Raw genomic sequence first — 22823 nt, 5'->3', positions numbered from 1 at the left:
CTCTTTATTTTCCTCTCCGTGTCCCCTGTCCATCCGTCCGTGCCTGTCCGCCCCGTTCAGCTTGTCACGGGTTCGTAGATGTCCCGCCCCCCGGGATCAACTCTCCAGGGAGGTGGCTTGACACCTCGTGGCTGAATATGGGGACATGACACCTGGGCAACCACGTCCTTCCCTTCGCAATGTCTCAGGGCCCCCAACACCACGTTCGCGATCACGTCCGGCAAAAACACATTCCCGAGGCTCACATGGCAGCTCTTGAAACATTCCCTCCACAATGCACATGCAGGTGAAAAACCTGGGGAATGGGCTGGGCTGGGCTGGGCTTGCGTGCTGGACGGCAGGCCGGCAGACACGGACATGCGGATGAGGCGACTCAAGGGGGGCCATCCATGCTCAGCTGCCACACAGTGCCCGCGCCCCGGACCAGACGCACTACTCAGCTACTCTGTGCCCTCGCGACGTTGCTTCATTGGAACGGCCGCCGCACCAGCTAATCTCCGCCGACGACCACGCGTCGTCATCTTTTGTAGGTTTTTCTTTTTTTCTCTTTCGCTCTATCGAATCGATAATTACACAGTAATCAATCAGTCCCATCAATGGCCTGACTACCACCGCCTGTTGGACTAGATTTGTAACCCTGTCTATCTGCGGATTCCCAAAACGGTATCTCTGACTGGATTAGTGCGCAATAGTTGCGATAGTACATGCCCACAGTGGCGTGCCTAGGTAGATTGAAGCCACGAACTTGAAGAAAAAACGCATCAGAACGCGGAAACACATACACACATACTTAAGTACATACACACACATGTGCACATGTGCAATTACGGGGGCGGGCGGCCCACGTTCAACCCAACCACCCCGACTCCTGTATCGTCGACATCGCCAATGATGCCGCCCTCGCACAATCTCGACATCCTTTCGTTCGTTTTCCCATGACGGTCCACCACCACCGCCTGCAGCCAGTCCTTGACGGGGTTTGAGTTATATCGTGACCTGTTTCTGAGCGCGTGAGTCGGCGGCTGAGACGTAACATACTACGGATACTGCCACGCGAGTGCAGGATGATGCAAGTACTCTAACCACTCTACAGTGATCATCAACCAACCAAGTCTCGCCTGCTCCACGTATAGGCCACATTCGTTACCACTCACAGCACGGGTGTTGATGATCAACCACAAAGCAACACCAGGAACCTGCGGGTGTTTTCAGCACGTAATTTTTACCAGGAATTTTTGCATGGGAGTTCATCGAGACCATCTATCGGCATTGTGATCACACACAGGCGTAGGTCTAATCATCATCACTCTTGGGATCACGCGCCTCTATGCAATGTTCGCCTGGCCAGTGTTGCGAGCTACGAGGGCCGGGACCTTGAGTAGGATTGTTCTTCAGCCTGCCACAAGGCATCTATATCCCTAAGTACTCACCTTCTACCGGAGGTTGTGGAATGCTGTTCCATGTGAGGATATTCTGTTAGGGGGTGCCGTATGGAGCCCGAGGAGCTTGTCCTCTATGAGTCCAGGAGGCTGTTTGTTAGAGTGTTATTCCATGGAATGGGAGCCCTGTAGGAAGATATTAGGTTCTATTCCAATTGATTCCATTGGAGTTTACCGTTTAGGAGGTTATACCATAGGAGGTTATACCATAGGATGTCGGTGACACGGTACTTCACGAACTGCGGCAAACGAAAACACAATATGTCTGTGGGAAGAATTGTTGATTTGAACTTTCATTTGCCACAAGAATTGTGTCGAATATGCCTGTGTCGTTCGTCTATTTCTAGTTTCGTTTGTATTCTGTGTACGTTCGAAGCGTCCGTCACTCATCTTTATCCTAATAAGTAGATTAGGAAGCCATTAGCAGTTTAGATGTCCAAACGATCAGCACCGATACCCAGATATTTCAAATATCTTACTCTTAATACTGAAGTACTTGCTACACCATGTTTATGAAATAACAAGGTGCTTTGTTGGTGACTTTACTAGAATGCTTGCAAGTAGAGATGGTCCGACATTTTGCAAAGCTCATTACAAAGTCTTTTAACCTACCAAGTCACCTTAATAGGTACTTATATGCCTATGTAGGTACCCTAATGTAGTTGGAAACATGCGGTCTGACCTTGATCGATCTTGCCGCAACTATTGAGCCCCAAGGCCGGTACCTAGACTAAATGCCTAGCCTTAGCAAGCTCTTGATAAGTCAGTTCTTTCTTTGCGTCCAACTTGAGCCATCAGATACTAGGGTATTCTAGCGTAAATTAAGAATGCATAAACCTTTAGGAGTCATATTTCTAGTGCCAATCACAAAAGTCGTTCAACCTTTACACTCTAGAATTCGTCCACTTCAAGGCCCACATAAAGCACTTGAGACTAAGTTTTCCACAATAGCGATACATATTGGCAGCAGCAGTAATGGATAATAATTCGGAGCCCAGACCAGCTGCCAGCCCAGGTACAATCAAGACGACCATCCTCATCTTATCCGACACGCACGGGATGGCCCTCGGTGAGCACCCACCGTTCCCGCGCGCAGACGTTGCCATCCACTGCGGCGACCTGACGGAAGAGTCCAAACTGGCCGAGATGCGGACAACCCTGGGCCTCTTAAAGCAAACCAACGCACCCCTGAAGCTCGTCATCCCCGGAAACCACGACTTCACCCTGGACACGCCCTCCTTCAGGCACAAGGTCGACCAAGCACGGCCGCCCCTCGAGCCGGCGCTCGTGAGGAAGGAGTACGGCGACTACGGCGAGGCAGAACAGCTCTTCCGAGGCGCACGAGAGGCGCACGGGGTCCGCCTCCTCGGGGAGGGCACGCACCGCCTCGCCCTGGGGAACGGCGCCGCGCTCACGGTGTACGCGAGCCCCTACACGCCGTCGCTGGGCGACTGGGGCTTCCAGTACAGGCCGGACCGGGGCCACGCGTACGGCATCGGGGAGGGAGCCGATGTCGTCGTCACGCATGGGCCGCCGCGGGGCGTCCTGGACCGGACCGGCGGCCGCGAGCGGGGGGGCTCGGCGGAGCTGTTCGCCGCCGTGGCAGCGGCGAGGCCGCGTGTCCACTGCTTTGGACACATCCACGAGGGCTGGGGCGCTAAGCTGGTCACGTGGAGAGACGGAGGGGCACAGCAGGGCCAGGATCGGGAGCCCTCGCATCTGACTGGTATAGATAACGGCAGGTCCCATGTTGTCGAGACGCTCGGCACCATCCTGCCTGGAAGGCACGACACGCCCGAGGATGTGGCGCTCAAGGAGGCGAGGCGGGTGAGGTATCGCAGTCAGGGGTATTGTTCCACGAGTCACTGCCGCGACGACGAGTTTCCTCTGGAGGTTGGGAGGCAGACTCTGTTCGTGAATGCGGCGGTGAAGGGTGGTGATGAGGAGTTGCCTGTGCAGTTCCCGTGGCTGGTGACCTTGGAGCTGCCTCAATCAGAGGCGACAAATACCTTGAAGGTAAAACCCTCCTCTAAGGAGGTATGTTAGCACCTGAAGGTCTCATTCAGCTAGAATTCCATCGGGAAAACACTTTCCACTTTCTCTGTAGAAGCTCAAGCCTACCTAGGTATATACCAGCTTTGAAACTATTCTCATTATATAGGGAAAGCTCTGTTCGTTTTCTCCCCTGTCGCGAAGTATGTTTTTATATTTGGGAAACAGTGCTCAGGACTCCATACTTGTAACTAGTAGGGCAGCTGCCTTTCTAAGTGGAATCATGAGTCTCATAGACCACATGCAGTAAGTCAATTACGCGTTTCTGCTATTTCTCAGTGTGTGACGTATCATGAAATTGAAAGTATCAACACAGTCATTCTTCGAAAACTTGATGGATGCCAAGATATAGTTGTTTCCACTTACTCTTTTGTGGTTCTCATAGAACCACGGGGGCTGAACGCTTGAAATGAAAGATGTTCACTCATCTTTGTATCCTAAGCATTTCCAATTTTATATAGTGACTGAAGTATGCCCGTGGTGCAGGATAATTGATCTTTGATGTACATTGGCCGCAAACAGCCCTCGCAGTCGCGGGCATGAGGGGTCTCCTCACTAGTGATTTCCACCGCATCGAATGGATTATGGCTGTGCTCATATGACACCAAGGTCTGACTGTTCAGATAGTCAGTCAACGTGGGTCACAGCCTGCTTTGCTTCTCATAGACAAAATGCACTTTTTGCCCCTTTGGCAGCTGCATATAGTCCTGTTTTCAAGCCCTTAGCAGCTCATGCAGTGTGGCAACAAGACACCCTGGGCATCCAGTATCATCCGCAGCGTTGCAGTCTCCACTGGGCATACCTGCGGGCGGAACTCGAAAACAGAAGTAGTCCATTGAACAGTACGGCTCTAGCTTCGTAGAAGCATGTCCAGCGCGCGACGGGACCTATTTTGATTGTGTTCTAAAGTCCTGAGGGCCTGCGATGTCCACGCAATTCACCATTTGTTAGTTATCCATTACCATCCGCACTTATGTTCAGGGTTGCCGTTCACTACCCTACATGCAATGTGATAGGAATACCAATGCTTTAGCCTTAAGAATAAATATAATATAATACAGTGGGTTATAATATAAATAAAGAGGGAGAGGAAGAAGAATATTTATATAATTAAGTAGTTAAATAATAAAAAACGAAATAACTTAATTATTATTTAAGTTTTTAAATTAATTATCCTCTATTATTATCTAACTATTTATTTAATTATTAGTTTAATTCTTATTAAACTATTATTTTTTATATAGTTTTTAAGCGTAGTGAGGAGGGTTTTTTATATAAAGTATGAAAAAACTAATAAGTGGAGCTTTCTCTATTACTGTGTGAATTGGTAAAATGTTTCTTATATATAGATTAGTTAGAATTTAAACCTTGTATAGGGATTAGTTGAATAAAAAACGGAAGGTACTAAGATATATACGGAAGGCTATATAGCGTAGGTAGCGTAGGCTACATATATAAGGGGTCCTAGGGGGGAACCCTTTAGTAATAACTAGTTAAATAAATCCACTTAAATTAAGTTAAATAACTAGTTAAATAAATCTATTTAAATTAAGTTAAATAACTAATTAAATAGTTAAATAGTTAAATAGTTAAATAGTTAAATAGTTAAATAGTTAAATGGTTAAATGGTTAAATAGTTAAATAGTTAAATAGTTAAATAGTTAAATAGTTAAATAGTTAAATAGTTAAATAGTTAAATAGTTAAATAGTTAAATAGTTAAATAGTTAAATAGTTAAATAGTTAAATAGTTAAATAGTTAAATAGTTAAATAGTTAAATAGTTAAATAGTTAAATAGTTAAATAGTTAAATAGTTAAATAGTTAAATAGTTAAATAGTTAAATAGTTAAATGGTTAAATAGTTAAATAGTTAAATAGTTAAATAGTTAAATAGTTAAATAGTTAAATAGTTAAATAGTTAAATAGTTAAATAGTTAAATAGTTAAATAGTTAAATAGTTAAATAGTTAAATAGTTAAATAGTTAAATAGTTAAATAGTTAAATAGTTAAATAGTTAAATAGTTAAATAGTTAAATAGTTAAATAGTTAAATAGTTAAATAGTTAAATAGTTAAATAGTTAAATAGTTAAATAGTTAAATAGTTAAATAGTTAAATAGTTAAATAGTTATAAAATAATAAAAGAAAGCTTCGTATTAAAAAACCCTCCTCGCTATACTTACTTCTTGCTCGAACAAACCTTTAGGTACACATATTTTATCTTTAATCCCTATATATATAAAACAAATATATAGCACCTTTATATAATAGTAAACACTCAAGACCCAGTGTTTAAAGAAATATAGTGCTAATAATAGTGGAAAGGGAATACAGTACGTCTGTGGGTACGTGGCTCAGCCTCGTACCGCACAGACAAGGCTGGAAGGCATCACTCCCGACGGCGCCGCTCACTACTATCTTTTATATTTTATCTTCCCCTCCCCCCTCCTCCTCTTCCTCCTTCCTCCTAGCATCAATGCCATTTTCTCAGCATGTCCGACTTGGAAGGATCGAGCTTGGTTCAAGGTAAGCATCAGGAGGAAACTACCATGGACCCTTGCCCCGCGCACAAGGACCAATATTGGTAAATGGAATGCTGAAGAGTCATAACACCATGTGAGATCATGTGAAGGCTCCCGCAGTCATCGCCCGAGGTTGGCAAGTTAGGACAGCACTTACACCGGGAAAGGATAGGACACAGACAACTTAGCTTGGTGGTGTGGGGACAGTCTAGTAGCTGGACCGACGTCCCTTCTCTGGGAGTAATCGAGAAGACGACATGCGAATAGAGGTTCGATGTGAATACATTTGTGTTCTGTATCAGGGGTAAGGTCCTCCCTACTGGTATCAACCTTTTCTCTGGAACATGACCATGGTACCCATCAGCGGCTCCCCGAGTCCCGAGGTCGCTGCTTCCCTATATACACGTGACATAAAAGCAGCTGCTGCTGTTGAGCGTATGCACTGGCTGTGCTGGATAGTGATCCAGTGTCAACGCCTACGCATTGAGGATGACGACATAAACAGGCGAGGGCTTTCTAAGGGTCGCTGAGATAGGAGCCGCTGTTGTTTGCAGCCGCATACAAAAGGGAGTTCCTGGTTATAAAACGAGCAGGCGTGACCCCTGCTGGGATATTTGAGTCAGTGACCACTGACCGCATGGTTCACGAGTACAAGCACAGTACGGAGTAATGTATCATTGACCCCCTGAGGCAGGTCTGAGGATATGATTGTATGTACAATGTGCCGCATCGTAGGTGGCAAAAGAAAGCAGAGAGGCACAAGCTGGAAGTCAAGTCACGGGATGTCAGGGTGTTGTACGGATTTAAGCAAACACCCCCAAGGCAAAGGGGGCGAACGGCTGATCCCAGCCCATAGAACATTCTTCCTAAGCTTCGCCAGCGGAGCCGGGTGCAGGGGGCTAGACTGATTCGGGGTGATCGCTGATGGTAGTCTCTTGGCCTGTCGTGGGAGGCATGCAATTGGTGAATGGCGACATCGGCCCACTCTGTGGTGGCCCGGCTACCGACCATCCGCCCTCGTACGATACAGTCAATGGGAGGAGTGGTCGGTGTTTATCAGATCCCGTCCTGTGCTCGCCCCACCGTGTCAGGGCATCCAGGGCGTGCAGGGCGTTCGTTATACCCGGCAGTCCGTTCGTTAGTCAACAATAACCGCAGCCCCTGGAGAGCTGCATGCCAATTTTGATCAATTGATGCAACCTGGCAGCAGCAAATATTTCCCCACGCCTCCGCGCATCCGCTCACTTCCGGCCTGCACACCGAGCAGTTGACCCCAAGAAAACAAACCAATTCAACCCAATGTTCCGGCGGAGGCTTTAAAGAACCCTTTATCAGATCCTCACCTTCCCAGATCCTCCCATCCGGAGAGTTGACCACAGTGCCGATTCGATCCTGCAGGGGGACCATCATCGTAAACCGTACAGCAAAGCAAGCAAGGTTACTGCTGGTATCGGCCACACCCGCTGACACGCTTGTTTTTATCGAGCTCAATCTCCCTCCCCTCGCAGGGGGTGGCAATATAGCATTGAAATTTCATCGGCGCAGCCCACCGACGCAGGCGACTCAAGAGCTTGCTCGCCCAACACTTTCTGCCCGCCCTCTCGGACGCCACCTTCAGTCCAATTGAGTCCAATTCACTCACGCATATCTCTCTCCCTCTCCATCTGCGCCTGTCTGCGGCCAACAGCCAGCCCCCCTTGCGACAATGGATGTAGCTCTGGAGTTCCTCGATCCCCTCATCCTGGACAAGGCCTACGCCTGGGCCCTCCCTCACCCCGGCGCCGGCTTCACAAACTCCTCCGAGGCCGCTTACTCCAGCCTGGCCGCCGCCGCCGCCGCCGACAGCAGCGCGCCGGCGTCCCTCTGGCCCCGCGACAACATCTACCGCCAGATCGTGTCGCTGCTGGTCATCACACAGATCGGCGCCAGCTCGCTCTACCTCATCTTCAGCGCCCTCTCCTACTACTTCATCTTCGACAGGCGGCTCGAGTACCACCCTCGCTTCCTGCAGAACCAGGTCCGCCAGGAGATCGTCTCCTCCCTGTCCGCCGTCCCCTTCATCAACATCCTCACCCTGCCCTGGTTCCTGGCCGAGGTCCGCGGCAAGAGCCTGCTGTACCAGAACGTGAGCGACTACGGCTGGTCCTGGCTGGTGGTCTCGTCCTTGCTCTACATGGCCTTCAACGACATCGCCATCTACTGGATCCACCGCCTGGAGCACCACCCCAGCGTGTACAAGTACATCCACAAGCCACACCACAAGTGGATTGGTAGGTCATGTCCAGCTCATGCACATCCTCCAGCACATACACACCTTCATATCGAGCATTTATGTCTCACCCACACATGGACGCCAGAGCTAACCACATCTTAGTCCCCACGCCCTGGGCTGCCCTGGCGTTCCACCCGCTTGACGGATACGTCCAGTCTCTGCCATACCAGTGAGTCAAGTCACGTCACGCCAGAGTGATATCCCCAGCCTCAAGCTGCTGTTCTCGCTGACACCCCCCGCAGCATCTTCGTCTTCATCTTCCCCATGCAGCGCTACCTGTACATGGTGCTCTTCGTCGCCGTGCAGATCTGGACCATCCTGATCCACGACGGCGACATGATCACGGGCCACTGGACCGAGAAGTTCCTCAACAGCCCCGCCCACCACACCCTGCACCACATGTACTTCACCGTCAACTACGGCCAGTACTTCACCTGGGCCGACTCGTACTTCGGCTCCCACAGGGCGCCCCAGCCCGAGCTCGACCCCCTCCACGACGCCCTCAAGGTCATGCGCGCCAAGGGCCTGGTCGACGACAAGGGGAACCCCATCACCAAGCCCAAGGGCGAGTGACCGCGGCCGCTCTAGTGTCTTTTCGACTTGTGACACCAGATCGAGTGGGTGGATGGATGGATGGACCGTCCGCGGCGGAGTTGGGGGAGGCCGGCGGAACGGATTATTTGTTTCTGGTACATACATATGCATTGTTCACCAGATTGCATCGCCACGAGAGGCAGGCTCGCTCGTGCGCAGTCTCATCAGTAGTCGCAGCTGATTCATGGGGGGCCCCAAAACAGACCCAGTCCCGACACCGACATCGGCAACCGAGAGCCGGGGCCTCTTTATTTTGCGAGCACGAGCATGGGGCCATGATTGATTGATTGATTGACTGTGCCCTCGTTATGATTGGCAGTATGGCGTCACTCGGGTACACAGTCACATCCCAAGCTCGGGGGAATGCTGCACGACTTCTATGGGGAACAAAATAGAGTTTTATAATCTTAATGAACTAGTTAACAACTGCTCGGCAGACACTAGGCTGCCAGAAATAGAGATGAGTAGCTGTCAAAACAGCGCCCAGACTATTGTCAGCCTGAGTTCGGACCTCGTACACTTATTAGTAAAGACGTGGGGACCGGGGAGGGAGAGCTTGACTGGCCGGGGATCATGTCCGGCCGAACTGCCTTCTCTCGAGTGCTCTGTCTAAGCACGTTTCAACTCATTGCCTCCGCTGCGGCATTGCGAAACCAGACGGACTGCCAGACTGCCTAACTAGAAGCTCTGTTAACTAAAGCCAGGGGAGCTATAGCTTCAGCCAACTTGGTATCAGGCTCTCGAGATCTAAAAAACAAGATCGGCGTTGCATACTTTTTAGGTGGGTGGTTTCGCTTCTATTCCTATACGTCCGAGGACATACATGGCGCCTTCATACGGTGGTAAGCGCTCAAGACCCAGCGCTTGAAAGGACACGATGTCGATAACGATAGTCATAATACGATAGGTGCTTGCGGTCTCAGCCTTGCCTGCTAGTATTAATAGAATCAAATTTGAAATATCGAACGAAACGAGACAAGCACTCAAGCGGTGATACAGTGTCAAGAGACCTTTGTGGGCACCTTGTGGAATCTGACCAGCTGGGCCGGTTTCTTCCAGACGCCTTGCAGCACAACATCGCGTTCCCAATCCAGATCCTTGGATTCCATTTCCAAATCATAATTGAAGACGACCTTGGCCAGCGCGATCCGCACGTCGAGATACACCAGGTTGACGCCGAGGCACACGCGCGGCCCCGTGGAGAAGGGCTGGCTGGCCCTCTTCATCAGCTCAGAGCCCGCCCCGAGCCAGCGCTCCGGCCTGAAGAGGTGCGGCGAGTCCCAGTACCGCGCGTCCCGGGACATGGGGTAGCCGTTGTTGAAGACGGACACGCCGGGGGGCACGTAGTGGCCGCCGATCGTCGCGCCCGGGGAGTACCGGGAGAGCGGGACCACCGACGGCGGGAACAGCCTCAGGCCCTCCTCGATGACGGCGTTGAGGTACCTGAGCCGGCTGGTCGCGTCGCCTGTTATCTCCCGGCCAGACGCAAACGCACCCCGCACCTCGCGCTGCAGGGCCTGGAGGGCCTCCGGGTTCCTGAGCAGGTAGTACGTCGTCGCGGCGAGCGCGGTGGCGATGGGCTCCGACCCGGATATGACCAGGAGCTGCGTGTGGCTGGCGATGGTGTCGACGTCCCAGGCGCCCCTGGCCAGGATGTGGCTGAAGAAGTCCGCCCGCCCCATGTCCCCCATCTCCATCCGGCGCAGGGCCTTGTTGCGGGCCAGCTGCCTGTGGCTCTCCCGGTTCCTCGCGTATTCCTGGAACCCGGGGATGAAGATGGGGAAGAAGGGCCTCAGGAGGGGGAACTGCCTCCCGATCCTCCAGAGGATCGGGTAGTAGAGCGCCCCGAGGAACATTTTGATCCACATGGGCTCTTCGCCGTTTTCTATGCTGCCAAACGACTCGCCAAACGACAGGTCACCTATGTAGTAAATTACCAGTTAGAAATTGATCTGTGTGCGCAGGAGTGCGTGTCTGAACGCGGGGGATGGGGAAGGCAAGGTTGGAAAGTTTTACCAATAATATCAAACATGAGCCAGTTATACGCGGGCGTGATATTGATGGCTGTCTTGCCAGATTCACCCCATTCATCAAGCTTCTGAATAAACAAGTCCACATATCGCTGAATGACGTCCTCCTGGTCCCGGAGGGCCTTGGCGCTGAACGCATTCGAGAGCGTCTTGCGCTGCTGGGCGTGAACCACCGGGTCGCGGGCGGTCGAGACCCGGGGCGGCTCGCCGTTGTCGTACATTTCTGTCTTGAGGAACCTTGTTTCAGGCGTCTTCGAGTGCCCGTAAATATCCTTGAACGACTCCGGCGTTGCAAACGAGAGCTCGTTCGGGCCGACCCGCACGACGTCGCCATGTCTCCTGTGTAGGTTGTGCAAAATGACGTGCTGGCGGCCTGTACTCATTGACCAGTGCATCCAGAGCTGTAATGCGTGAGAAACGTCTCTTGGAAGTTGAAGGCCTCTGCATATTGGATCTGGGAGACTTACTGCGCTGATGGCCCCCAGCCGAGGACCGGGAAATTTAGCCAGTGGATGGAAGTACAGCCTATATATGCTGACAAACGAGACATATAGCGAAACACCAATAAACGAGGCCTGCCACGTTGTCAGGTTAGCTCTCCATTCTTTTTATTCCGCGCCGTGAAAGCTTGTAGTGATAGACGGACTGTACTGACTACAATTATGCCCGCGACTAAGCCGCCGATAGAGAGGTGGCCCCTGATCTCTTGGAACTTGTCCATGCTGCAAGATTTGTGAATGAACAGTGCAAGAAACGCGTGCTGTAAACAGCGTATCTCTTTTTCTCTTTTGACGATTGTGACCGCGTATATATTGCTTCCTGATTGCTTCCTGTAGCACCAGCATAGCAATAATGAACGTGGAGCAGATTGGGCAACATCAATCCACCTTGGCCCATGTAGGAAAAATGGTGCTCGGCAGATCAAGCTTTGTGCGGCTGAGGGTTTTCTCAAACAGGAACTCCGATCTCTCGGACTTGCCCGGTCCAACTAAGTTGGGCACCGAGGCGGACAGCGGGTGTGAGTGTGTTCAAATCGTTTCGGATCTCATGACCGGGATGCATCTGCCAAGACTTCATCAACCAGAACCCATCGATTCATAGCTGTGTTTTAGCGTGTTGGTGGATAGACTGAGATGACGGGAGGTGTTGGGCCCGGACCTGTCCTGGGACCAGTGCTGTGAGGTTATATCTTGAATGTGGGGGAGCTTTGGCCATGTTTCCCGGTATGTATTTAACCAACAAATGTAGCAACAACACGATCACATATTCATATGCTCAAGCTCGTGAATAGCAGTGACACAAACAGAATCATGGCTCCTCCTTCCGCCCTTGAAAGTCCGATTATTGATGCCCGTCCAGCGGTCGGGGGCTGCATCAAGCACGCATCCACCGCGAACAGGCTTCCTGGCCCTCTCAACTACATTGGGACACTGGACTCTTATCGACACTTTGACACAACCTCGGTCATCGGTCGAGAATTCCCTGACCTTCAGCTTAGCGAGATTCTCCATGACGATTTCAAAATTCGTGATCTTGCTGTTTTAGGTTAGTCTTGCAGGCCTCGTTCTTTTGTTTTCCTGTTTTCAAAAAGAGAACCCCCCCCCCCCCATTTTAAGCATCTTTCGGTCTTGCTGTCTGACTGGTCAAGAAAAGTATCTCAACGTGGCGTGGTATTCTTTCGCAACCAGGACCTGAACATTGATGAACAGAAGCTGCTTGGCCAGAAGCTCGGGGAGTTGACCGGAAAGCCTGAAAGTTCTAAGCTGCACCGTGACGCCCTATCAAACGGCAAGCGTGGGATCCCCGTGGACCAGAACGGGAGGTATGATGATGAGGTTTCGGTCATCTCGTCCGAAGTGGGCAAGAAGTTCTTCCAGGACAGGGTTACACTCGCGACAAAGAAAATTGCAAGTGTTGGGTGGCACGCTGAGTGAGTCTAAGCCAGGAGAGGATAGAAGAGTCGCATCAATTGATGTGGACTACGAGCAGAACGGCTAACTTCAAGTACGTGATCAGCATCTCTTTCGAGAGGATTCCCTCTGATTATGCCGTTTTGAAGATGACTCAGCCAAACGAGGACGCAGGAGGAGACACATTGTGGGCTTCGGCCTATGAAGCATACGATCGGCTCTCGCCAGCTTTCCAAAAGTTCGCTGAGGGATTGACTGCTACACATTACCAGCCTGACTTCCTCCAGGTGAAGGAGAAGTTTGGCGAGGACCTCATTGAGGACTACCGTGGTTCCCCTGAGAACACTGGGCTTGATTTCAAAGCCGAACAGTATGTCTCAAGATCGGGGGAAGACCATGCCCAGATCACTTTTCATCTTGCTAATGTTCTCTTCTGCCGTTCCAGCCCTGTAATTCGGACTAATCCAGTTACTGGGTGGAAGAGTCTATTCGGCGCCTGCCACCAGGTCAAATTCGGTTGGTATAACGACGTGACCCCGAGGGAAAGCGATATTCTCAAGCAATATTGTAAGTTAAACCCCTAAACTCCATGGCTGGAAAGTCACAGAGTTAGCCGAAGCCGTGCTCAGTGTCAATCACCAGTCAATCAGCTCATCTACGAGAATCACGATCTGCATGTCCGATTTCGATGGGGTAAGGACGACATGGCGATATGGGACAAGTAAGTAATCACATTCTGATGCCCAGAGTACAATCCCATAGAGCGGGTACGAAATGTTGCTAACTCTTGTCACCGCAGTCGCTCCACATTCCACACAGCCACACAGTAAGTGTTTACCCGCAGTTTCCATCTCCATTGTGAATTTTTTTTCTTTCGCATGAAAGCATTGCTAATATAATTCTCAGTGATTACAGTGGCAAGCGACAAGGGTATCGCGTTGTGTCTCTGGGCGAAAAGCCATATTTTGATCCCGACTCAATGTCACGTCGGCAAGCGCTGGGTCAGGCTTTTGTGTAGTAACTACACCAGACTGAGTTGACAGAACCGTCCTTGCCGCCGCATGGAGAGAGCCCGGGGAGGGGTTCGTTCATCATATCCAATGTGCCAATTTTGGTTTTCGAATGCCTTGTTTCTCCATTTACATTGCGTAGTGTGAGGCCCGAATCAACATGATTAATCCTGCTTGGTCACTGAGGGGAATTTGTTTGAGCCCGATTGGATGCAAGACATCGTAGTTACTGCGGCAGTCGCGTGTTCAGGGCCTCGGAGGCCAAATTCGGTAATGAATGTGCAGATGACTGGGGAGTTAGAGTTCTCCTCACTGGCAGCAAACCTAAATTTAAATTGTCACTAGGCTCCAGCTGGATAAAGCGATCATAGGCTTCGACCTGTATCTTGCAGTGAACTCTCCCGGAGCGGGACGGAACCGAAAGAGGCATTGGGGATGGGTCGAACTCACATTGGGAAACTAGATACACGCCAATTGTGGAACCGACTGCTGCTCACATGCACCCTCCGGATACCAGTCGATGGGAAGTGCCTGCCGTACACAGTTGCCTAGCCCAATAATCTGTCAATTTAGTTGACAGATAACATTGCAGTCGCAGTTGAAATAGGTAATAAACATGACATACATACTGACTAGCTCCACGCGTGCATATGAGAAACGACTCGGACGGTATTGGTTCTGTCAGAGCTACTCACCTGGGAAAGTGCCAAGCCGGTGAACGATAGCCATCCTCCTCCATCTCTTTGCGCTCGTTCTTCTCGATCCCTATAGCCTTTCAACTTAGGTACTTGCTTTAATCCACCTCAAGAGAAACACAGCTCTCGATACACCCAGACTACCCAGCAGTCATGACATCATTCCAAACAGCCTTTCCATGGACCCCAATCATGACGGTCCATGGCACAGCAGTCGAATTCTTCCTGGTGGGCCTGGCGGGATTCCTGCTGTACTCCTTTGCGAACCGAAGTGGTCGCAGCAGTGGTAAACCGCCCTGCGTCAACCCTTCAAGCATATGGGACTCCAGGCATTCCCGTCAGAAGCTCGAGTTCGTGCAGGATAGCAAGGGTCTCCTGCACAAGGGACAAGAAGCCTTCAAGGGGCGGCCGTTTCGCGTCAAGTCGGAGAGAGGCGACGTGACGGTTCTCCCATACGACATGGCACACGAGATACGGAACGAACACAGTCTGAGCTTTGATCTTGCGGTGTACGATGTTAGTGTTCAGCCTACGTCTCCTGTCCAAGAGCCGCACCGAAACAAGGTCCTTGCTGACCACGCATTTTGTCTACTGCCAGGACTTTCACGGATATATCCCTGGGTTTGAGCCAGTTCTCGCAGCAACGAACGGACAGCAACCAGTGCGAATGGTTGCCATGCGTCAGCTAACGCTTGTTCTGTGTGCGTAACCAGCTGAGACGCGATGCTCAGCCCCGATGATGGTTACAATGTGCCGGGTAATAGAGCTGACTCTTTCTCCAATCTCCTTAGCTAAACTCACTGAGCCACTCTCCTCAGAAACTGCCTTTGCCGTCGAACACATTTTTCCGAATAATCCAGGTGTGCACTTCACTTTACCCATACTAGACTTTTCACGTCTGCACAATTTTCCTGAAATTTTACCCCTAGACTAACTCAAAGATAGACTGGAACGAGGTCCAGATCAAGGATCACCTTCTGCAGCTCATTGCCCGCATCTCCTCTCGTGTGTTTTTGGGGGGTGAGATTTGCCGCGACGAGAATTGGTTAACAATCACAACTCAGTACAGCGTGGATCTGTTTACGGCCGCCAAGGAGCTGGGCTTGTGGCCCAAGCCCCTGCGTCGCATAGTACACTGGTTTCTGCCATCTGCTCAGAAGCTACGGGGCCAGATCAAAAATGCCCACGACATCATCATACCCTTACTGCACAAGAGACGAGCGATAAGGGCGGCAGCTATCGCATGTGGCCAACCACAGCCCAGGTTCAATGATGCCATTGACTGGTTTGAGGAGTTCTTCGACGGCAAGCCATACGACCCGGTTGGTCTCCAAATCAATCTTTCCGTTGGGGCCATACACACCACCACCGACCTCCTCTACTGGACTATCATTTGCATCGCAGATCACCCGGAGTACTTTGCCATGCTGCGGGAGGAAATCATACGGGTTCTCTCTGCTGAGGGCTGGAGGAAGACCAGTCTTTACAATCTCAAGCTCTTGGACAGCGTGATCAAAGAATCCCAGCGGCTCAAGCCAACAAGCATAGGTAGAGTCCACTCAACTAGGCCCTGTTCATCATATTATGTTTATCACCTCTGACCTCTTCAAGCAAACATGCGACGCGTTGCCGAGAAGAACATTGACCTCCCAAATGGGGTTCACATTCGGAAAGGCGAGAAGATCGTTGTCTCCCTCACAGACCTCTTCGAAAAGCCCCAGGAGTTCGACGGTCACCGGTGGATCCGGCTCCGCGACTTGCCCGGTAAAGAGCACTCTGCCCACCTCGTGGCAGTCACTCGCGACCATATCGGCTTCGGCCTGGGGGAGCACGCGTGCCCCGGCCGCTTCTTCGCCGCGAACGAGCTCAAGATTGTGCTCTGCCACTTGCTCCTGAAGTTCGACTGGGAGTTCGTCCCGGACGGGCGGCCAAAGGTGTTGGCTAATGGTTTCTCTCTGACGCTGGACCCGAGGGCAAAATTGAGAATGCGCCGGCGTACTGCGGAGGTGGACCTGGAGAGTCTTGCTGTAGACTGATTGCCTCAGAAGCAATTGTTTGAGGGATCTACGCACCATAGTCTCCGACAGGATCGGACGTCTTCTATAAGTTACACAATAAATGATGAAAATGTGTCAAGTTCTAGATCTGGCTCAGAAGTTCACCCTTATGTTGACTGGGCCCGTTGCGCAACCGACTGTCAAAAAGCGCACGACAACAAGTATTCTAAAGGAATGTTGTTTGTCTTGTGACAGCCTTGAGCTGGTGCAATTATCATGAACTAACAATTTAAACCGTTTGTATACTCCTACTACCATCTAGGAAGTCAAGACTAAAATAGAATAATTCTATAGCTTGAGTTCGGGGCGGAGGGAGAAGAGCCAACACGTTCGACTTTTCCATCGAGAGGGCGTGTCCAGCTAGTTGTCTTCCATAAATCCCGCTTGCCGCCACCAATCCATCACATTTTGCATCGGAGGAGGTGTTCCAGCTCAGAGTTTCTTAGTGGGTCTTCCCTCGGTCGCCCCGAAGGCTTCAGGGTCCGGCGCTGTGGACGCCAATAACTACCACCCTTAAACCGGGACGTCTTCGAGGAGTTTTCATGTGCAGGTATATCGAACAAGATGCTTGTGAAATTGGTAAGCGCTACTTAGAAGCCCTTAACGCCTGAGTCTGAGAGCACATTCCCCTATTCGCAGCCCACGTCCCTCTTAATTTCCAGTGCCGCAAGCAAATTTCTTATGGGCTTGTTTCCTCGTCCTGTGCTCCTCTCAATCGCGTCGACCGCGACCAACATCTCGTCGAAAAGCACCGCGAGCATCTCCACGGTGTACTGGAAGGACTTGCTCTGCTCCAATATGGAGAGGATGAGTTCCTTGTGGCCTGGGCCTGCCTGTCCAGCAACACGCCGCTCTACCAGCATGTTATTTAGCAGCGCGCGCGTGGTGCGGTCACAGTTCTCCAGGGCGTGTAGTAGGATAAAACTGTATTTCCCTTCGTCAAGATCCTCACAGAAACCTTTCTTTTGCGTATACTGCCAAATTCTTCTTGTTCAGAAAAGTTTTCAAATCTTCAATAGCATTGTGGGGGTGTCCCTTCGTGGGCGGGTTATGCTTACCTCCGCAGAGGCCAAATTGAGATAATCGTCGCGGATCTGAAAGTATCGGCCCAGCAGTGTCATCAGACTGTTTAGTTCAGTTGTTCTGACGCCCGGAGATTCCGATAAAGTGGCCATGAGCCTTGATACCATGCGGAAGAGGCCGCCCGTTTCTATGCGACAAGAATATGTCAGACTGAGAATTTTAGTCCGCAAGGGTGCAGACTCACTGCCGTCGACCATCTGCAGATACTCTTCAACCGTCGGCGCAGATACCTGATATGTCCAGATCAGGTCTAAGCTCTGACCGATCATCAGGTTTTGCATCTCCTCTGAGTTTTTACCTACACATTAGCATCTTCCCGTGTTCATGCAGTCCATGTTAGATGTCCTAATACGAACCTACAACAATATTGACAATATTCGAATTGTGGGTCTCCAATGATCGTCGAACTACATCCACGATGCGGTAGGTCGCCGCATTGATCGTTTGTGCTGTTCCAAAAACATTGTGTGTTGACGGCTTGGAGCGTCTGAGTGGAGAGTTGTCCTCAACATCGTCTAACCTGTGTTCTTGGTGAGTAAAAAACTGTTCATAATGCGATGGGAAAAGGGGGATTGATTATGGATAGCGCCTACATGAGAGACAACGTGTGTACATCGTGAATGACAGAGGATACCACATCAAGTGCGTCCTGTGGTAGACCCAACCACACATTCAGGGCTTGGATGAGCTTCTCCCGTACACCTTTGGAGGGAAGAGAAGACGTATACTGGAATGGAGCATCAACGGCCTGTGAATATCCATTACCATAGAGTCAGTGCCTAGAATTATCAATCATTTACCAAAAAAGGGGCAGGGAATATACCGTATTCGGAGGCTCTGGTAGAATGGTGCAGAGCAGTCTCTTGACGTCACCGTCTTCACTTCCTGACTGAAAGCCCTCATCCACTGAGTCGTTCGATCTCGTCCCGACGTAGCATTTCTCAGAACTCGGAAGAGATATTTCCGGGGGTTCGGTGCAAAAGCGGCCGCTGGCCGCATTCTGGATGAGGCGATATGGTGGAGAATCCATGATTGAGCTGTGGCGTTGTCTGTAGCACTTGAACTATTCTGACGTAGTAGAAGAAGAACGAGTAGACAAACAGAAGGCTACAATGAAGTAGACCCAAATATAACCCTTCTCTGACGGAACTTGGCAGGCTATAGGTATGCATTCAGAATAGTGTAATTCAAAAATGGGTACGCGGATATGTGCTTTTCCATCGGCGACTGCGAGCTACAGAGGAGGGGAACATACATATACGGCGGAGACGTAAAACATGCACAACCATTTCTTGCTTGATCTTGCTCTTGGGTCAAAATCTTCTGGCCGACTTCTGCTCGGAAATCTCATCTACGACTCCGAGTGACGAAGTTGAAGGATTGCCCCCGACGACTATTTGCTCTACTTCATGGCGAGAAACGTCAGATCTCGATCCGACTGTGCTCAGTCATGTTGTGCCACGGTGCTTTTCATGCATCCCGTTGATAGGGCCAGATTTCCGAAACAGGCCTCCGAGACGATCCCGCAAACTTTGGCGGACCCCTTTGCCTCAACGGAAGTTAGTATCAGTCCTATCTGAGAAAAGGTGTAGAATTTTCGAGCGCAGGCATCATGTGTATTAGCGTCAAGTAAAGGTCTCAGGAATTGGCCGCGACAGTGGCCGGCTTCGGACATGTTTCGCATATCATGGGAAAACAGCTGGGTTACTTGTTAGTCGGAGACGTCAATGAGCTAGATTCACGTCTCTGAAGATACAGTAGCAAGGTGAGGCGATACGAATCTAGTAAATTAAGCAGTTACTCGTTCTCAGGTGCTAGGTAGCAAGGGAAAGAAAACTACCGCACTCTTATCCACACACCCACCCTGGATCCAACTAAGAACTAGGGAATCAGCATGCGAGCACGCTTTGCTTCATTCCACTGCATTTTTCATGCGCAAAGAAAAGAAAAATGACCGAAGTGACCGAGACCGAGAGAGCTCATCGGTGTAACTTCCGCAATATTTCCAGGCTTGACACGGGAGGCCGAGAATGCAGGGAATTGTTCGAGACCATCAAGCGATGGCAGGTATTCAATTTCAGCTTGGTAGCCCGATCCTTGCTTTCTGAACTCTGTTTCAGAATAAAAACATGTCGTCAAATCGAGCGCGTGTCAGAGCAATGGGGCACATAAGTGGTCCAGGTAGTCGAGCAACGAGAACATGACATTTATGGTTGCCGGGTTCTTGTCACGCACCTTTCATGCTGACGTCCAAAATAGAATTGATTTGTGAGAAATGATAGAATGAAGGAAAAGCCTAGAACCAAATTGTTGCTAACACTGCCGCATCCTGAAATTTGCGAAAGGGCGTGCACTTCAGTACAAAAGAAAGTGACCATTCTCCGCGTCCCCAACCCATCCTAGGTGGCCATAATTGGTCTTTCCCCAAGCACGGCCGTCTTTGCGATGCCTGGAGGTACATCCTTTGGGGCATTAGCAGGCTCAATGTTGGTGTCACGAACATGGACAGATCTGGCAGTGAAGTCACGAATGACATAGATCTGGCCATATAGGTCTGCCGTATTGAGGAAAACCTGCCAGACATCCAACCTGCGCTGCTTCTGAGCCCTCTCGGCTGAGCTAGCAGCGGTTCGCAGCATTGCTTTCTCGAGCTGCACGAACGCCGCCTGGCAGCAAGCACGCTCATACTCGCCCAAGGCATGAAGAGCCAGCCTGTCTGAGCCAGCGGCAGTCACGGCAAACTCGGGGAAGTTGACCGAGTTGAGGTTTTTCTCGGCGGCGTCGCGAGCGATGGAGCCGCAGTCGTTGTAGATCCGGGTGACGTTTGTGATGTGCCGACACAGGTCGTCAGCGTAGTACTTGGCCTCGACGGAGTCGAACGAGGCACCGGACTTTGTGAAGGTCGCGTCAACCTCAGATTGGTCACTGATAAGTGCGCGCTCGACCTTTGGGTTCCCGACCAAAAAGGGCACAAGACAAGTCACGAAGCCAAACGTGATGGGACAAGCAATGTCGTCGTTGCTTCGTATCCAATGATAGTAGGGCATCTTGCGAGACACGTACCACTGCCTCTGATCCTGGGAATTGAGGCGGACGTTGTCTGCAGTGTGCCTCACATGAGCAACAAGATAGTTGTGGACCTCGCGCCACGCCGTAGCGCGATCACCCTCGTGGGCATTTTGTACGGCCGGATGGCCGAGAAAGAAGGATGCGAAACGGCGGAGACAAGCCCTGATCTCTTCGACTTCGTCGATGTGAGAATCTTTAAACGGTCGTCGAGCGTTGCCATTCTGTTCCAACAGATTCGTAGTCGGGCTGGCAGGCTCAATCTTGTAGGATGCCAATACCTCTTGAATCAGCTCGACCAGCCCAGGAAGGTCATTTGCAAGCTCTAAACCTGCGACTGCCTCCATGAACTCGTCAGCCTGATAATCCACAACGGAGACCATCATCATGGCGTAGAGCCATGCTGGTGAGGCAAAAGTCATGTCCTTGTTGTTCGACGCAGTCCAAGTAAATGGGATGAGGCCAATGTAATCATCATCGGGATCCATGTCCTTGCGGGGGAAAACGTCGAGTCTGTGTTCGTTTATGATGGGAAGGAAGAGATGGCCTTCAATGAATGAGGCTCGTAGCTGCCATTCAGGCAGAGATTGGAATAAGTGTGTTTTGTGGAAGAGCCTGACGTGTTGTCTCATCCGATTCGCGTCGATCCCGTGAAATATGCTGTAGCCCACGTTGTCAGGGACGCCTTTCAAAATTGATTTTGCAGATTTCAGTGCAGCGACGCGGTATGCCTCGGTCAAGAGTGGTGAAGCATATGAAACCTTCTCCGTCCACAGGAACTCGGATGTCAGTGCCGGTGCACCCACAGGACTGGAGCTTGCACCTAGGATGAAAGCAACAGCCTTTTTGATCGCAGAGTCTAACTCTGACTGTAAGTGCCGACAGAAGCACAATCGCCTAGCTTGCGTCAACGTCAGGACAGCATAGGCAGTTTGCTCTTGTGACTGGCTCCAGGAGCCATCCTCATGCTGTCCTAACAGGGTTCGCAGGCAGGCCTGGAACATGCAGACCATGACTTTGGCGCCTTCAGGCTCATCCATAAGCGAGGGCAGGATTTCTTGATCAAGACAAGCCAAGAAGTCAGCCAGCGCCTGCACCGCGAGCATGTTCGAATACAGGTGACTCTGATTCTGCGCGGCCGTAACGGTTAGTGACGTGTCCCAAGAAATCTGGGATAGGAATAAAAGGGGATTGAACTTATATAGCTCACCCATTTGTCCTGGATCGGCCCGTCTGTATTCCACCAACATCGCGTCAGAAACCTGACACACTTATGTATCTGGGATTGGTAGGCACCAACCTCCTTCTGGTGAAGGAGTGCAAGCAGAACGTTGCAGTTGGCGCTGAAACTGGCGTCTCGCTCGGCAGGATAGGTTTGAAAGTGACTCTTGACCTCAAACTTTTGCACCATGCTATTGACGGACCTATTTGATCCCAGCTGGTCTAGCACGTAAAGTGCTTTGGCTGTATCGTCCGCATCACTTTGGATGAAGGGTGCTTTAACAGCTACGATTTAGTACAGGAGTATTGAACAAAATGACAAAAGACGTGCGCTTACCAAAGCCGATTGTCCCCTGTCCTCTTACGAACATGTCCTCCAAGACTTTCACCATGTCCCGAAGTTCCGAGCAACTCAAATCTTCCATTGTGAAGCCTGAATGTAGCAGAGTGGACAAAATCTTTATGCGAAACACGTTAGTCAATTTATGGTCCAGCAGAGACCTTGCTTATTGTTTGCTCACCCATGAATATTCAAAGTTAGACGATGGGTATGCGCTCGGGACGCAGCCCTGACCACATCCTGGACCTCGACGAATGACATGTCTGAGGTAATCCTCGGCTTCATCGTCCCAACTCGATGCGCCCATCAAATAGGCGGCTGTGGACGACGGTGACGCCATGAAAGATCCATTGATCTTGTGATGCGCCACCTTGTCATAGTCGATGCGGCCAGTAAAGGCTTCAAGAGAGTGAAGCAATGTTGTTGTCTGCTTGCCATACAAAAGCAATCCCGGGTCGAAATGCTTCAGCTTGGCGGCCCTGGCTCTGATTAATTCGTCGCGCGCCTTGAAAGCGAAGGCAATGCCCTCCGCGGC

The 22823-nt window shown here is 50.6% G+C and overlaps 7 protein-coding genes across 7 annotated transcripts; 4 read left to right on the top strand and 3 right to left on the bottom strand.

The window, feature by feature from the left end:
- Positions 1-2414: 2414 nt before the first annotated feature.
- Positions 2415-3485, top strand: KVR01_013422 (uncharacterized protein; the record flags this gene model as incomplete). The annotated part of the gene is made up of 2 exons (XM_044785841.1): positions 2415-2690; positions 2736-3485. 2 exons carry the CDS (start codon positions 2415-2417, stop codon positions 3483-3485), a joined length of 1026 nt encoding a protein of 341 aa, XP_044637684.1.
- A 3611-nt stretch (positions 3486-7096) lies between these two features.
- KVR01_013410 (uncharacterized protein) lies at positions 7097-9367 on the top strand. The gene is made up of 3 exons (XM_044789172.1): positions 7097-8280; positions 8385-8451; positions 8525-9367. The coding sequence occupies exons 1-3, from the start codon at positions 7716-7718 to the stop codon at positions 8853-8855; spliced, it is 963 nt and encodes a 320-aa protein (XP_044637672.1). The 5' UTR covers positions 7097-7715; the 3' UTR covers positions 8856-9367.
- A 510-nt stretch (positions 9368-9877) lies between these two features.
- Positions 9878-11127, bottom strand: KVR01_013398 (uncharacterized protein; the record flags this gene model as incomplete). The annotated part of the gene is made up of 2 exons (XM_044786539.1): positions 9878-10604; positions 10814-11127. The coding sequence occupies 2 exons, from the start codon at positions 11125-11127 to the stop codon at positions 9878-9880; spliced, it is 1041 nt and encodes a 346-aa protein (XP_044637660.1).
- A 1089-nt stretch (positions 11128-12216) lies between these two features.
- Positions 12217-13541, top strand: KVR01_013361 (uncharacterized protein; the record flags this gene model as incomplete). The annotated part of the gene is made up of 5 exons (XM_044788303.1): positions 12217-12451; positions 12560-12836; positions 12923-13186; positions 13262-13383; positions 13459-13541. 5 exons carry the CDS (start codon positions 12217-12219, stop codon positions 13539-13541), a joined length of 981 nt encoding a protein of 326 aa, XP_044637623.1.
- A 2404-nt stretch (positions 13542-15945) lies between these two features.
- Positions 15946-16557, top strand: KVR01_013393 (uncharacterized protein; the record flags this gene model as incomplete). Its single annotated transcript, XM_044788788.1, has 2 exons — positions 15946-16069; positions 16133-16557. The coding sequence occupies 2 exons, from the start codon at positions 15946-15948 to the stop codon at positions 16555-16557; spliced, it is 549 nt and encodes a 182-aa protein (XP_044637655.1).
- Positions 16558-17207: 650 nt separating this feature from the next.
- KVR01_013409 (uncharacterized protein) lies at positions 17208-17942 on the bottom strand (the record flags this gene model as incomplete). The annotated part of the gene is made up of 3 exons (XM_044791705.1): positions 17208-17552; positions 17637-17788; positions 17846-17942. 3 exons carry the CDS (start codon positions 17940-17942, stop codon positions 17208-17210), a joined length of 594 nt encoding a protein of 197 aa, XP_044637671.1.
- Positions 17943-20060: 2118 nt separating this feature from the next.
- On the bottom strand, positions 20061-21941 carry KVR01_013355 (uncharacterized protein; the record flags this gene model as incomplete). Its single annotated transcript, XM_044791050.1, has 1 exon — positions 20061-21941. One exon carries the CDS (start codon positions 21939-21941, stop codon positions 20061-20063), a length of 1881 nt encoding a protein of 626 aa, XP_044637617.1.
- Between the last annotated feature and the right edge of the window lie 882 nt (positions 21942-22823).

The sequence above is a fragment of the Diaporthe batatas genome, assembly GCF_019321695.1.
Source record: "Diaporthe batatas strain CRI 302-4 chromosome Unknown Contig00026, whole genome shotgun sequence".
Lineage (NCBI taxonomy): Eukaryota > Fungi > Ascomycota > Sordariomycetes > Diaporthales > Diaporthaceae > Diaporthe > Diaporthe batatas.
The sequence above is the reverse complement of the archived record's forward strand: the minus strand, read 5'-3'. Positions and strand labels throughout refer to the sequence as shown.

Coding starts and splice junctions, on each gene's coding strand:
- KVR01_013410 (XM_044789172.1), top strand. CDS start 7,716: ATGGATGTAGCTCTGGAGTTCCTCGATCCCCTCATCCTGGACAAGGCC. Junction 8,281..8,384: donor GCCACACCACAAGTGGATTG/GTAGGTCATGTC, acceptor ACCACATCTTAG/TCCCCACGCCCTGGGCTGCC. Junction 8,452..8,524: donor GTCCAGTCTCTGCCATACCA/GTGAGTCAAGTC, acceptor CACCCCCCGCAG/CATCTTCGTCTTCATCTTCC.